This window comes from Macrobrachium rosenbergii, chromosome 30, assembly GCF_040412425.1.
Source record: "Macrobrachium rosenbergii isolate ZJJX-2024 chromosome 30, ASM4041242v1, whole genome shotgun sequence".
NCBI classification, from domain to species: domain Eukaryota; kingdom Metazoa; phylum Arthropoda; class Malacostraca; order Decapoda; family Palaemonidae; genus Macrobrachium; species Macrobrachium rosenbergii.
This window is the reverse complement of record NC_089770.1, coordinates 9,920,316-9,936,737: the sequence shown is the minus strand read 5'-3', so window position 1 is coordinate 9,936,737 and position 16,422 is coordinate 9,920,316. Positions and strand designations below refer to the sequence as shown.

The 16,422-nt window shown below is 39.2% G+C and overlaps 1 protein-coding gene across 1 annotated transcript in view; it reads left to right on the top strand.

Moving 5' to 3' along the window:
- The window catches only part of Gyf (GIGYF family protein Gyf), a 39,763-nt gene that overhangs the window by 16,479 nt on the left and 6,862 nt on the right, over positions 1-16,422 (top strand). The window contains exons 10-15 of the mRNA XM_067131720.1: positions 7,129-7,235; positions 11,175-11,469; positions 12,124-12,441; positions 13,396-13,505; positions 13,864-14,062; positions 16,247-16,410. Coding sequence (XP_066987821.1) covers positions 7,129-7,235; positions 11,175-11,469; positions 12,124-12,441; positions 13,396-13,505; positions 13,864-14,062; positions 16,247-16,410 — 1,193 coding nt within the window. The remainder of the gene's footprint in view (positions 1-7,128; positions 7,236-11,174; positions 11,470-12,123; positions 12,442-13,395; positions 13,506-13,863; positions 14,063-16,246; positions 16,411-16,422) is intronic.

Here is a 16,422-nt window from a genome sequence, read left to right as displayed (position 1 = left end):
AAGGGTTGCAAGAGAAGTCCTACGGAAAATTAGGTGGAAAACTCTTCCACATCCTCCTTATAGTCCTGATCTTGCTCCTTCAGATTTTCCTGTTCCCAAAACTCAAGGAACACTTAAGAGGAGTCGGTTTTGAATCTTTGGATGCTGCTAAACATGCAGTTTCAACATGTGGTTTAATAGAAAGGCCCCAAATTTCTACAAAGAAGGGTTGCAGAGGTGTGGAAACAGCGCTCTTGAAAAGTGTATAGAGTTAGATGGTATATGTAGAAAATGTTTGAATTTCTTAAATAAAGAGTATTGAATTTTTCCTGAACTTTTGGACTTTATATATATATATATATATATATATATATATATATATATATATATATATATATATATATATATATATATATATATATATATATATTATGTGCTACTCTACACACACTGTAGTTGAGAATGCCTCAACATAGATTAAATCTGTGCTGTGTATAAGCAGTGCCAGAGCTTTATGACTAATATTAAAAAATTTTCATTATCCTTATTGCTGCTGTTTCACACTGTTAGTTCTACCAATAGAGTTGCAAGAGGACTTGGATGTTGACTCAAGACAGGTGTAATCAAGACCCCTCTCTCTTATGGATGTTTCTAGAGATTGCTCTACTGTGTTTTAGGGTACCTTTAAATATTGGGTTCTTTTGCTGTCTAGAACCTATAACACTGTTTAGTGAGATACTAGGGTCAGTTTAGATATTAATGTGGTTCATGGTAGTATTATATAATTTGTATTTTCATATAAGTAACTTACCAAGTAATTACATAGCAGCAACTTTTTGAATTTAGCGGTAGCGCTTCTTTTGTTTTCCTGTAGGTGACAGCCCCCACCCACTATCTGGGAAAACAGGAACAACCTGGCCACCATGATTCAATTTGTTTCTGCTGGCCGTGGTGTGAACATAGGCTCTGCACCCTTTGCAGCGGCTTTTTTGGATTTCCCCGTAGCTCATTCATATTTGATGAAATACAAGTGTTTTGTTCTGGTCGGCACTCAGGCTATAGGCAGTTTATTTTTGGCAGTTTTGAATAGTTTTCAGTAGATTACTTAGAATTATGTCTGATCTTAGTAATTTGAGTTTTTGCGGTTGTGGCGAGTTAGGCTGCAAGAATAGGCTAACTAAAATTATTATCCTCATATGACCTGTGCTAAATGTAGGGGCCAAGATTGTAGTGTTGGTAAGACCTGTAAAGAGTGTTCAGTGTGGGAGAATAAACAGTGGAAGGTTCTTTAGTCTCATTTAGATAAGTTAGAGAGAGATAGAAAGAGGAAAGTGGCTTCTAGAGCTGAAAAATGGCCTCATAGTTGAGAAACTACACCAAAAGCTAGTTTAGAGGTTAGCCCTGTTACTCCCTTCTGTTCCTATTCCTGCTGTTTCTCCTACTCATTGCCTCCATATTGAATAGCCGTCTCCCTTGCCTGGCTCCCATGCTTCTGATCCTAATGCCATTGCCAGTCTCGAGTCTAGATTTGATAAGAAACTTAATCTAGTAGTAAGTACTGTTGCTGATTTAGGGGCTCCTCTTAAAGTAATTATGGAGAAAGTGTTTTCAGAGAAACTGCAGAGTGATAGTCCAGTCCAAGGAGAGGAAGTGGCTATCCATCCCGTTGGTTCTCGTAGACTGAGGTCCCTGTCCTGCTCCCCCAAACCTGGGTGTTTGCCCATGGGTAGTTTCCCCTGGCCATACCTGTTCATTTCCAGGTGTCGGCAGACAGCCACTGGAAAGGCTTGTTCAAGGATATCCATCTGTAGTCCTCCAGCTCTTCAGACGACTACGGTGTTGACAGGAAACGCCACAGATGTTACCTGGACTCTTCCCAACCCCTTAAGCTCCCTTCTGAGAACCTTGGTCGGTATTCAGATCTTCTGCCTGTTAAGTTGTACAAGCAGACCCCGAGTAGTCCCAGACCATACAAGCAGACCCCGAGTAGTCCCAGACCATCTTGCAGTTACTCCATGGATCCTTTTGTTCCTGCCTCTGCCCATCAGCTCCCACCTGTGTCTTCCTGGGACAGTCTGGAGACCTTCTTACCTGAGCGCCCGGCTTATGCTCCAGAGCGCCTACATCTGTCTCCCAAGCGCCCAGCATCCCATCCTGAGCGCCTGGCTCCCACTCCCGAGGGCCCGGCGCCACTCCTGGGTGCCTCGCCCCCACTCCCAAGCGGCCAGCGCCTGTTTTTTTTTTTTTTTTTTTTGTCCCCTCAAGGTCGTCGTCTCCTATGCCTCCTCCTGTTAGACCTCCAGCACCATCTCCTTTGCCTTTGGACCCTGGCGAACCTGCTCTGGCTCCTAGTAAGTGACAGTTAGCCCAGATCATGGACTTAATAAAGAAAGCTCCTTCCACTTCTGAGCCTGCTCAGGATGATTTTCCTTCCTTTTTCGCCCCAGCTGCCCTGTCCTCGCCTGCCTCGATGTTCTCAATGAGGAATCAGCTGGATGACAGGACACACCTCCCCAAGATGGTCTTTTCATCCCCCTCTCATAAGTCATTTAAGGAGATAGGAGGCTGGCTTTCCACCAAAAGAGAGCAAGGTAAAGTGTCTTTCATTTTTCCTCCTCCTTGTCTGATTCGCGGGAGGTACTAGTCCTACATGATCAGGAAGCTCCTTTGGGAGTTGCCTCCTCCCAAGGGGATTTCTCCAGTTTAATTGACTCGTCTCAAAGGTCTGCTTTCTTTTCGGCCAAGATCATGTTTTCGTCCGCAGAACTGGATCATCTAGTAAACCTTTGAAGTCCTCAGTTTCCTTGATTGGATTGTGGGTGCACTGGCCAAGAAAATTGAGGACCATCAAGATTTTGCTTCAGATATTGCCTCAGACTTGCTTGGAGTTCTGTCCTGTGTGGACAGAGCTGTTAGAGATGGTTCTGTAGAGCTTTCTGCCCTCGGTACTTTTGGGGTACTGAAGAAACGAGAGCTCTGATGCTCTTTTACTTCTAAGGGAGTTACTCAGACCCAAAAGTCAGCATTGATGTTCTTGCCCCTGGATAAGAATCATCTCTTCCCTCAGGACACAGTGAAAGAGATAGTATCGGGCTTGCAAAAGAAGGTGATGCAAGACTTGCTGACCCAGTCTTCTAGGCATCTCAAGAACTCTTCTCTTTTTCAAGTTAGGACCACTTCCCCCCTCCAGCAACAGCCTTTTTGTGGAGAGAAATATCGGACGCCATTTAGGTCCCACGCAAATGTCCGTTTTGCTTCCAGGGCCATCAAGAAAAGCTCTTCCAAGCCAGTACAGAAGTGAGACAGAAGTCCTTCTTACACATGTAGGAACCAGACTTCTAGAGTTGTGGGAGAAGTGAGCACTGAGAGGAGCGTAGCCCTGGATTATCAAGGTTTTGAAGGAGGGCTACGTCATTTCTTTCTTGGAGAGCCACCCCCTTAGTCGCCTCTTCCATCACATTGACAGCATACTCGGTAGGCTCCAAGAAACATTCAGCCTTGTTGGAGAAAATCTTCCTCCTACAGAAAAGGGCCATAGAGGAGGTTCAGAACACCAGCTCGGACGGGTTTTACAATCATCTCTTTATGTTACCAAAGGCATTGGGGAGTTGGAGATCAGTTTTCTATATAAGTGCCCTCAATCACTTTGTCTTGAAGACAAAGTTCAAGATGGAGACAAGCCAATCAGTCCTTGCATCCATTCACCAGGGCGACTGGATGGTAACCTTAGATATGAAAGATGCATATTTTCATACCCTGATTCATCCAAGTTCCAGAAAATATCTAAGGTTCATCTTCCAAGACAAGGTTTACCAGTTTCTGGCTCTTTGCTTTGGCCTTTCCACAGCCCCTCAAGTGATCACTTGAGTTGTCACTCCTCTGTCAAAATGGCTCCACTTAGCAGGGATCAACGTCAGTCTTTACCTAGACAACTGGCTTCTCCGATCTCCGTCGAAGGACAAGTGCATGGAAGACACACACGATCCTTTTCTGATCCAGGAGCTGGGTCTTATAAATCTCCAGAAATCCCAGTTGAACCCTTTGCAAGAAATCCTCTATCTAAGGATGACACTGAACTTTCAGGCTTTTCCGTCCCCCAAGAGGGCATTCAGCTGCCTTCAAACAGCCTGGGATTTTCTAGCCCTATTGTCTTGTTCGGCTCAACAATGGATGAGCCTATTGGGGATTCTGACCTCCATAGAGATGTCTGTCAGACTGGGCATATTACATATGAGAGTTCTCCAGTTTTACCTGAAGGCCAGCTGGAACATGAAGAGACAGCCAGACCGTCATGTTTTTCCAATCACCCTGGAGATAAAATCGGACTTGCAGTGGTGGCTGTCGGAAGGGAAGTCCCTTCATTCTCTGAACCCTGACCTAGACTTCTATTCCGACACCTCAGACATGGGCTGGGGAGCCTTGCTAAACAATCAAGAGGTCTCCAGGACATGGACCCCAGAACAACAGGACCCACATATCAATATAAGAGAGGTGAAGGCAGTTCAACTAGGCCTTCAGAATTTTTCTCACCTGGTCCACAACAAGACCGTCGTGGTGCATGTGGACAATACCATGGCCTTAGCTTACATATGCAAGCAAGGCAGTACCCATTCCTTCTCTGAGGGAGTGGTTCCCAGAATACCAGGAACTTGCCTTCCTCTAGCATCAAAAGGTTATCGGGCAATGCTTAACTCAGTTTTCAAGCATAGAGGCCTGGATCTCTCATTGAACTGTGACAGCTGAGACCTGATAAAGTCGTTCGATACAAAGAAACAGAAAAAGGACAACACTTTGGTCTTGCAGAATCTGGATGTGGTCCTGAAATGGCTTACAGGTCCATTTTTTGAACCCCTTCGTTCTGCTTCTATTCAGAATCTGACGCATAAGACTCTCTTCCTCTTTGCTTTAGTTACGGCTAAGTGCATCAGTGAAATACAAGCTATTGACAAGAGAGTGGGTGTCTCGCAAGGAGATGCAGTTTGTTCCTTCACCTTAGGCTTTCTGGCCAAGATCGAGGACCCGTCCAAGCCCTGGCCTCATTCATTCACTGTGAAGAACTTAACGGGTACTCTCGGTCCAGAGGGGGAAGAGAGAGTGCTGTGTCCAGTCAGAGCTTCGAGATACTACCTGAACAGGACAGAAAAGATCTAGTAATCTTTGATGTTTTGTAAGGAACCCATCTTGTCCTCTGTCAGAGGACACATTGTCATTCTTCTTAAGAGATTTGATTAGAGAAGCACATTCCCAGATCCAGAAGGACAGTTTACCAAACTTTAAAGTGGAGCACACGATATTAGAGCGGTGTCTACTTCCTTGGCTTTTAGACTTGTCCTTGATCTCCATTATCCAATCTACCTACTGGAAGGGCAGGTCCATTTTCGCTTCTCACTACATGAAGGAAGTAGAAACAGTGTTTGATGAGTGTAGTACCGTGGGTCCGTTATTGGTGGCTGGCATGGTAATGGGTGAAAAATTATGGGAAGCACTCTTTTCTTCCTATCTTTTCATCTTAGTGTAGGTTTCTTGAGTTTTTAGGGAGCCTGTGGGTACAAGGTACCTGGAGTATCCACCAGTCAGAGTGGATAGGTTGTGGTTTTTATCAGGTTTTTCAGAGTAGGTGACAGTGTTGTTTGGTTTTTTAATGTTGGTACTGTGTCCAGGGTAAGGGCACCGTATTGTATGCTTTGTTAGCCATTAGGCATATCCTCCACTACAAAGCTCCCACTTAAGTATAGGCACTCCATGGCTCAACAGCCACGCCACTACAGGTTAAGATGAGCACCAACCAGAGGCAGTATTCATCTGCAGTAGATCTCTTACCAGGTAAGGAAACAATAAACATTGCATACAGTGCTGGCAGATTTTTCTATTCCAAATTCATCAACATTCTGTAATGCTTTGGATTAGACTGTGTCCATGCATCCCACCTCCATTCATTGTGGTATTCGGCTATGTAATTACTTGGTAAGTTGCTGATATGAAACTGACATTTTCATAATAAAGTAAAGTTTCATATATACTTACCAAGTAATTACAGAATCCAAGCCTACCCTCCCTTCTATGGACATGAGGGCACAAACAAATTGAATCATGGCAGCCAGATGGTTCCTGTTTTCCCTGATAGTGGGTCAGGCTGTCACCTGCATAAAAACAAAAGAAGCGCTACCGCTAAATTCAGAGTTGCCGCGTGAGGCAGACACATTAGCTATATAATTACTTGGTAAGAATACTGTTTATGAAACTTGATTTTATTATGAAAATGTCACATTTATTTACTTTTAAAAGTTATTATGTGTTATAGTTTATTAATGTTTCTTTGATTTGCTTCCTGTTTGGGCATTAAAAGTGGTCGTTATGATTGAAGAGTTATTGTTAAATGTTCTCTGGAATATTTTTTTTATATATTGAGTCCATTACTGGCCATGCTTTTACATGTACTTTCTTTTAATAAGTAAAGGACAGATAAAGATACTATGAACTGAATAAAAGACAGATAAAGATACTATGAACTGTTTTTACTTGGGAAGGTTAAGTGCCTTTGAAGAGCTTTGAACCCACTTCCTTGTCTCTGTGAATTAATTTTTTTTTACTGGTCAGTTCTCCTTAAGTGCAAATATTACCAAGTGTGATGTAATATAACTCTTAAATAAATAAAAAAATACTCTACTACATAATGTCAGAGTTAGATTATGCTGCAAACCTTTTGGTTTATGATGTGACTAGCAGATGTCATGTGTAGGCTACACTGTTCTGTAACTCCACTTCTACTTAATGAACTCTCTCTGTTCCATAAGGCTATCCTAGAACGTGTAAAGTTTGATGGTTTTACTAGTGCTTTTAACACTCATGTATTTTGTATTATTTTGTTTTGTTGAAATACAAAATTAATTATTTTTTCCTGCAATGGTAAGTAAAACATAAAGCCCATATGAAGGTCAGACCTAAGGGAAAACCAAACAGTGAGGGCAGGAAATGAAGAGTGGGGCTTAACTCTATAGGGAGTGGCAGTAAAGTTTTTTTTTTTATTATATGCATATGTTAGGGTGTGTTTTTTTTATATCCATAAGTTGGGATGGTTTAGGGGTAAGAGTCAGTGTAATGGATTGCGCTTAAGAGCGGTAACATTTTAGAAAGCAACTTCCATTGCAGGTGACAGAGATGCTGAATGCACAAAAACAAGCTGAGCGTGAACGTTTAGAAATGTTACAGAACTACATGATCCAGAAACAAGTTTATCAGCATCAAATGGCTGTCAGGTTAGTTTCATGGTGTTTTGCTCCCAAGTTCTGAACTCTGTCAGAAATGTTGCTTCCTTGGTCATTGCCTGAAATCACTTTTAGTGTCATTGTAGTTTGGTAGTTTTGCATTGTTTAATATACCTTTTGGATTTACATATTTTGTCCCCCCAAGGAATTCTTCTTCGTTTAACGTGCTTTTTCTCATTTTATATGGGGTAAGCATGATGCCTTCTTTAGTGGAATTAATTTCCTGGAATTTTTCATGTTGGAAAAAACATTCATTGCAAACCTGTTACTTGTAATTAACTTTTCCTTTGGCGGAAGAGGAATCTCAAATAATCAAGTCCTTGTTGAAATGAGAAAAGAAATCAGCAGTCTGTCTGTAACTGTGAAATTAACTCATTGCTAGGATTCCCTGGCTACTCAGGTTTTCATTTTCTGACTTTTATGTAAATACTGGCCTGGTCTGTGTTTTGTAGTTTCCAAAACAAATGTTGGGTATGGATATTAAGAATGAATTTGCAATTACAGTACCGATTTTTTTTTTTTTTTTTTTTTTTACTGAAACTTCTAAGGTTTTTGTTTTGTGAATGTTGGGTGTGCATCATTTATTTTGGTATAGGGAATTAGCAAATTTCGGTCATGCCTGCGTGAAGTTTCAGCTACAAGTTTACCCTTTAGTTAGGATACCTTGATTTCAGCCAACTAGTAGTATTTATTTGTTAGTTGTTTTTCAGGTGTTCAAACTGGTGTTTTGTTCTTAAGTAAAACTTTGTCTTTTCTCTGATCTTATGACTTATGTTTGTAAGTTTTGAGTGATATGTTTGGTAATTAAGGTAATTTGTTTACATCCTTTCATTTAAATTCTGCGTCTGTCCATCTGTTTGGATCAAATCTTGTAACTCAATTTTCTACCTGTTCTCTTTGTCCAGTGGACGTGAAATTTTGCATGGTTACTCAATCCCGGTGACAATACAACCTTTCATGATCAGTAGGTCAACAGTGACCTCTGGTGACCCTACAGTGACAACTTCAAGTATCTCAGGATTTGTATGAAAATCTTTGGATTTTTCATACCTACTGTGGCTCAGTACAATAAGTTAATAACTCTACGGATTTTTCAAACCTTCTTTGGCTCAATAGGATATCACGTTCAGTGTTATTTAGTTACAATCGTAAATCGGTTACAATTTCTGTCAAAACTGCAAAGTATGAAATATAAAAAAAAAAATTTAAAACACTTTTATTAAAATGCTGTAAAAAGTACAAAATAATTTTTTGAGACACACCAGGATTTTCTTACAATTAATCATGTCTACAAAAAATAAAAGTGTGGGTGCCAGACGTAGAAGGAAATGCTACAAGAAATAAAAAATATACTTCTTTTCTTGTAATATTTCTTTCCATTTCTGGTGCCCACGCTTTTGTTTTTGTAACATGATTAATTCTAAGAAATCCTGGTGTGTCTCAAAAAATTATATTTTAATTTTTAGTGCATTTTAATAAAAGCATGTTTTAAAATTTTTTTTTTCTTGCTAATTCCCATGTGGTTTTTATAACTTTATATTGTTTAGTTAGCCTTTTAGGCTTTAGATTGTATATGTACACTTGCTCATTTTGCTAACTTTTTGTGCATATGCGAGTGTACAGATTTATGTTGTCAAGATATTGTTGTATGTTGTAATGTATTTGTATTATATTTATATTTGTGTCTTTCGCAGTCATCTTTTATAAGAGAGTGTAAGGTATAGTGAAGCTTGAAGTGTATACATGGCTAACATTGGAAGGAACCCTTACCCTTTGTGTTGTGTTATGTTAATCAGGGGTAGGGTTGTTCACCTGATCTTGCTTGCCCATCTTTCAGGACTGGTTTACAGAGTAGGGAAGGCTTTTTCATAAAAACTTCCATGGATCAAGATTTTTCATTTGTGTGTGGTCCTCTGGCCTCTCACTTTGACAAATGATAGTTCATCTTCTATTGCAAAGGATCCTCAAATTTAAGATATTTCAATATTCAGTCCTTCCATGACCTGAGCTGTGGTTCTCCCATCTCTCACAACCAGGTCCTCTAATAGTACATGAAAAATTATGTTCACCGTCAACTGGAAAGTGCTTGTCCATGATGATTTAAACAGATTATTTTAGAACCTGATTTGAACATACTGACCATCAGAGCCACTCCATCTCAGTTTAGGTGGAATTATTCCAGCATTAAAAATCTTGAGTATTACTGACATAACAACCCACTGTCACTCCTCCCTTCAAAACTTGAAGTCATTCTGAGGCTTGGATTCATGACCAGGGTTCTTCTAGTGATCAGTCACTTTGTTAGTTGGCTTCTAGAGAAGATTTCCAGGTCACTGATTGGCTGTCTATTAGCTGACAGAGCACTGGCCCTGTTACAGAAAAAATAGTTTTCATTGGTTGTCATTGATTATAATTTGAACTTTATTAGGTTCATGTTTGACACATGGCATCCAGGAAGTGTCAGTGACTAAACAAGATAAAGGCACCTTGAGAGAGACACTAGATTGGATCTACCATCTCTTGAGTCATGAAGTGGACCAGAAACCAAAGATTGACATCTTGGCAACCAAAATCAAAGTGTTTCCCACTAAGGCAGTTGGATCCCAGTCTTGTGAGCTTTTGCTGACATGACAGCTGTGACCATCAAGATGTAAGTGAGAGGATGGACCTTATAAGATGCATTAGAAATAATGAGAGTTCTTTCCTACTAACCCCAGTACTTTTTCTTATCTCATCGGTCACACAAAAGAAGAATGAGTGAAGGGGTTGGGTTAGACAGTGATGGGTCCACCTGTTGGGCCATGTGTCAGAGGTTGACTGCAGTTTTACTTTCTCATTTTAAAAGGGAATAAAACATCTGAGACTCCCTTTTCATCAAAATGAAATTGACCAATAAAAAGTAGTAAGTTTGTGTGAAAAATTAGTTAGTAGAAAATTTAATATTATTACTATTGAATGATAATAAAGAACAGTGCATATTAATACTGTTCTTACATGGTATGCAGAGAACCTGATTTGTACTTCTTAAAAAAAATTGCTATTTCTGCAATTCTTTTTCTTTTCTTATTATCATTTAAAGATTTTCCTTTTGTGCATAATAATGACTCCTACCATTGGTGGTGTGGATATAAATTTATTTTAGCAGTTCGGTTAAACTAGTATAATAATGTTATTAATGAGTAATAATAATTTTTGTTCTGATGATGCCAGTAGGAATGTTTCTAGGAGAGTAATGATGTTCTAGCAAATTTGAAACTTTCGACATTTTCAGATTAAAAATATATAACCCTCCTCTGAAAAGTGAAAAAAAGAAAGTAGACACCTTTGACCATTGTTAGTATTAGTTTGTAAAGTATATTTACTCCACTAATTTTAGTCATAGTCTTCATGAAACTAACTAGCACAAGTGACTTCAGAGGAATTCATGACTTGTAAAATTAGTGATTCAATCCCAGAATACAGAACAGTACTTAGTCAGAAACCCTTTATGTGACTGTCCAGTGTTTAAACAACACTGATTATCAAGTAAAATAGTTCTTGTTAAAGGAATTTTGTCAGACTCTATAGTTAGAAAGTTTGAAGGAATCCTGAAAAAGGGAATACAGTACTGTATTGTCAGACTTCAATGTCAGCCTACCCAGTTGTTAAATTTGTATACAATTATTTATTAAATAAGGTCTAATACATTTAAGAACAAATTTTTTGGTCAGCAGTATGAACATTAACTCTGGTCTGCTTAAATTACAGTACTTATTAAAAATATTGATAATAATGGAACTGGATTTTTTAATGTTCTTGTGAATATTACAGATTTACTTGGTGGTTTAAATCTGAGAAGTATAATCTTTAATTCAGTACAATAGCAGTGGAAGGTGCCAATGATTCTGTCCTTTGGCATGGTTGGTAAACTGGCCTCTTCTTTGATTGCAGTCGGCAGCAGGTGTTACAAAAGCTGCAGAGTATGGAAGAGTGGAATAGCCTTAATCCTTTGCAGCAACAACAGCTTTTCATGCAACACATGATGAGTATTATTCCTCATCCCCCTGTTGTGCCCAGTGTGCCTCTGTCAACCACTCCTCCAGCTGTCATTCCTTCCACAACCCCGGTATCTGCACCAACTCCAGACCCTAGAGTTGTGCCTGGGCCTGATATGAGAGTCATGCCGGGACCTGTTCCTCCTGCTTCTAAGCCACAGGACCCTATACAAGCACTTGTTGCGCAAATGGTGAGTGAGAAAGTTTGCATAGGCATTGTTTCAGATGCATAGACTAACAAAAATTTACCAGTTACATCCACATCCCGTATGACTGGGAAGGTAAATAAAAATCAGACAATCTGACCAAATCATGAGAAGCTCCAGTATGCCTCCATACATAATAGTTTCATATTACTGTATAATGGTTACATAAATCCTTCCAGCAGGCCTGTGAAATATAGAATATGGTTTTATGTTCATGTTAAAATAATTTAAAAGTAATCAGATAGGAAAATCAGGCTATTCTTAAAATCAAGAGCTCAAAGATTGAGAAATTTGTCAAGGCTGGAAGCTAAAATTTACATGCTTTCTCAAATAATGCTAAATAAGTTTCAGGGTCAAGATTTAAACTTTTTATGGGAGATGAGTTGAATCATAAGGAGATGATTATATTTATTATTATTAAATCCACAAACAAAACAAAGATGAAGTTACCAGCAGAAGACTAATTAGTTTGATCTTAGCTATATTTATGAGTTAATCCTCAGACCCAATAAATTTTAAATTGCTGTATTGTGTTTGGAGAAGGAATATTTTAGTTTCCAGCCTTATGAATATGACCATTCATTGTGTAGTAAAACTACATTTAACCTTAATACCATTATTCCATTTATGATTTGTCAGCAAACGTCATCAGCAGCAAGTAGTACGCCCCTAGTGAATTCATCAGAAGGAGCACTGACGGCAACGTCTATGGCTGCTGAAAATCCTCTGCAGAAGTTGATACTTCAGCTACAGCGTGGTCAGCAGCCCGTCATGGGATCTGTGGGAAATCAGTCCAGTGCTCTAGGTGGAGGAGTGTCAGTTTCCGGGCCGCCAGCTTCTGCTGCTCCAGCTGGAGGGCCTCTTGATAGTTCTCCACAGGATCAACAATTCGATGCCATCCAGTCCCTTATGCAACAGCTCAATAAAATGCAGTCTGCAACCCCAGATCCTTTGCAAGTATGTGTGAGTTTATCCCGAGTTACAAAAGTCTCATGAAGTTTTGCCTTTGGTCTTATTCAGGATAATGATCCTTTGCTTGCTTCTTAAACTCTGGTAATGACATTACTTTCTTGAGTTTGTATGTGACGTTTAATACTTGAGATGCTCGAATTGAGAGATATAATTGGGGTAGAAAATCAAACTGGGAAAAGTTGGAGGCCATGTTTTGGTGGAAGGACAGGCTTAAAACATCACTAAGGAAACAAAATTGTGATGATGAACGATTAAGACCTGTACTGTTCCATTTAGTCCAGAATAGGGCATTCCAATAAATGGAAGGGGTTTTGAGCAATTGTGAATGCAAAATGTTAATATTGTTGGGAGTAGTAAATTAGGAAGATTACATTCCAAATGACTTGCTGAAGGGTCAGGTGTTGAGAGGATCAAGTTTACTGGGATTTCAAGTGATTCCTCAGCTCGTCAGATGCTTCTGATAAGTAGCAAAATATGCTAGTATTAAAGATCCCATAGTATAACCTACAGTTAACATTCAAGTTATACCTCTGCTAGCATTAATTCAAAATAATTTCCAGCCTAAGCCATATTAGATTTAAGAGACTTATCTGCAGATTGTTTCAATTGGTAATGGAGAACACCAATTTTGGGATTTCCCTATGATAAAGATGGATATGGCTTGGACATGTCTTTGGTGGAAGAATTTCAGTGGTGCTGCATTGTTTGCCTTTGTAGGCAATAAGAAACTATAAACTAAAAGGTTTATTTGCAGGAAATTGTTATTGCTATTGTAAAGTTTAACAAGACCAGTTACATTTCATGTTTTGTTTTCGGAAGAAGTGAAATTAAAGCAAGGTTGTTCATAGATATTTTATTGCATTATGTTTTGAACTTTAGTATATAGCTTTTTAAAGTTTTCTCCATACATTATTCCAGAAGTTTTATTTGTCTCTTCAGGAAGAGCACCAGAGACGCCAAGAGGAAGACCAAAAGAGGTTGGAAGAACGGAGAAGACTCGAGGAGCAGAAAAGGGCGGAGGAGGAAAGAATAAGATTGGAAGAGTTAAGGTAATTGTTTTGAATGAGCTGTGCTTTTTCTGTTCTAACTCTTTGATTGGAGGTAGTGAAGGACAGTATTCAATAAAGGTTACATTTCCCATAAGTGGTGGAATTTTGCCGAGGCCATCTGCGTCACATGGCGTTTGATGAACCCTCTCATGGTAAAGTTAAAGAAATGGATTGTTAAATAGTGGTGAATAAAAAAAAAGAACATAATGTTCTTGTATATATTTGATATCAGAAACCAAAAGTGTGTTGGAAAGAACTTACAAAGTTTCAGTATTTCTTTCTTTCATGATTAAAATTTCTGAAGGGGATATAATTTTTATTAAAAGAGTAATTGCTCATTTGTAATCCCTTTCTGAAGAATCAAAGAGGAGCTGAAGCGTCAGGAAGAACAGAGACGAAATTTAGAGGCGCTTAGACGGCAACATGAGGAAGAAACCCAAAGAATAGAAGAGGAAAAAAGAAAGATGCGAGAGGAGCAGGCTAGAAGAGTGGAAGAAATGCGCAGATTAGAAGAGGAGAAACTGAAGAAGGAAGAGGAGCAGAAAAGAAAGTTGTTGGTAAGTCTTGAAGGGGAGTTAGAAGTAAAGCTTTTAAACTTTTCAGTGAGATGACCAAGTCTCATTTCTTGAGCATGTCGATGTTGAAATTGAACAGCTTATTGGAACAGATATATTGTAAGAGGCAGAAAGCAGTGGAGCTGGGTTAGAGGGACATTGCAAAGAACTTGTCTTCTATTTTGTGCCATGCAAAGCACAGTAAATGGTACCACCTCCTCCTGCAGGGTATGCAAGGCTTAGTAGTGTACTGTTTACATTGCTAAATTTACAGTCATGATACCCCTTAACTCCCAGCACTGTTGCTTTTTCCTTTTTTTATGGGCAATCTATTCTGTTTTCTTTCTATCCGAATTTCCTGCTGCAATTTCTACTTCACATATAAGAATATCCCCTATGAGTAGGTAGAAATAAGGTATGGGTAATTTCTTGTTAAACTGCAAAGGACTTGAATATCTTTCAAACAGTACTTACTCTAAAGTGGTGGAGGTGCTATATATAGGCAACTGTAGCAAAAAGAAGTATAGGTAAATGGAGTAGAGACAAAAATGAAACTAAAGAATCGATGAAATCTTGAATGCATGCAGACCTTGACTTAGGGCCAGGTGTTTATGAGCACTACACCTTTCCTGCCACATGCAATACATTCACCATACCTTGTCAACTTTATAACAAAAAAGAAACTAAGGAATGAGTAAAGATTTAACTGGGACAATGATAAACTAGAATATACAGTATATGGAGAGAAAAATGCGACTCATTGTGGAAGGAAGGCGAATCGTGAAAGCTGAATAAAGTATACTGACTCATGAAAGTTAAATAAAATGTACTGACCCAGATATCAAAGTTGTGACTTTTGACAACAAACTGTTGAGTCTTTGGAAAACGTGTAAGTGAAATATATGAAATAATTAATATATGATACATGAAAGTAAAGGAAAACTCGGAAATAGAATTGCAAGAAAATGAGGAGGACAATACAGTGTTGTAACCAATTTGTTATAGTTAAAACAAAAGATCAAATAATCCATGTCTTAAGAAGGGGCTAACAAGGGCAGTTTCAGGCCTTCATTGAGTTTACTTTCATCTCCCCAGACAATTATCACCCCCGTAAGGGGTTAGTGCCACCAGTGCACCGCACTTGGTGTACTTTAGGCATTACTTGAGGTTCTTTGCAGCATACTTTCAGTCCCTAACTGCAACCCCTTCCATTTCTTTTTACTGTACCTCTGTTCATATTCTCTTCCATCTTGTTGTCCACACTCTCTTTACAATTGTTTCTTAGTGCAGCAGCAAGGTTTTCCTCCTGTTACACCTTTCAGACCTCCTTTACTCTTTTAAGTTTCCTTTTCAGTGCTGAATGACCTTATAGGTCCCAGTGCTTGGCCTTTGGCCTAAATTTCATATTCTGTTCTGTTCTACAATCATCACAACAGCTTTTTTGATATCTTATAAAATTAGAGAAAAGTGAGAGAAAATATAAGACAATTGTGTATACAAGTAATAGCTAAAGAGTTCAGTCATTTGCACTTTCATCATAATGACTGCATTTTGGCTATTGGGCAAATGGATAATGGTAACTAAATCCAAGATGTCATTATACATTTGCCTGAACAATGCTGTGATGCTTTGTTGATTCCACAGAAGTTGGAGAGTATAGATAGTCACACTTGGTGGCCCAATTACATGCAGAAGTTGTGACCTACTGGCTATGTTAAACTCCAAACCTTGAAGGCTCTGCAGATGTTCATAGCTCACTCCAAAGGCAGAGCATGAAATCCCTTCCTCAAGGTGTTGGCAACCACATTTCAAGCTCATGGAACTACAGTAGTCTGACCTTGTGTTGATCTGCCCAGATGGAAAGTTTATATATTAACTGAAATTTAATATTGTTAACGGACACACAAAGCCAAGCACATATCTCCTTGGTTCCTTAGGTGTTCAATGGCAGTGTTGTTGAACATTCTACGCTACTGTTCGACCTTCCTAGGATGTTATAAATGTTAGGAAGCTGAGAAAAAACTGCTTTCTCTAAAAAAAAACGCTGAGAAAAACTGTTTTCATTTCTAAATAGTTTGTGTACGAGTGTTTCCTCTTTTGTGCAACAGTTTTGCTTGAAGATCCAGAAGGGCTTTTAACAAGTATCAAAAGGAACGTCCTAAACTGAGCTGGAATCTTGACTTACAGGACCAGCAGAGAGTTGAAGCTAAACGGAGACAAGAAGAATTACGGCGCCAGCAGCAACAGCAGAAACATGAAGAGGCAAAGAGAAAAGAAGAAGCCAGAAGACAAGAGGAGGCACGTCGTCAAGAAGAGGAAAGGAAGAGGAAAGAGGAGGAAGAGAGAAGAAGGTATGTACATGA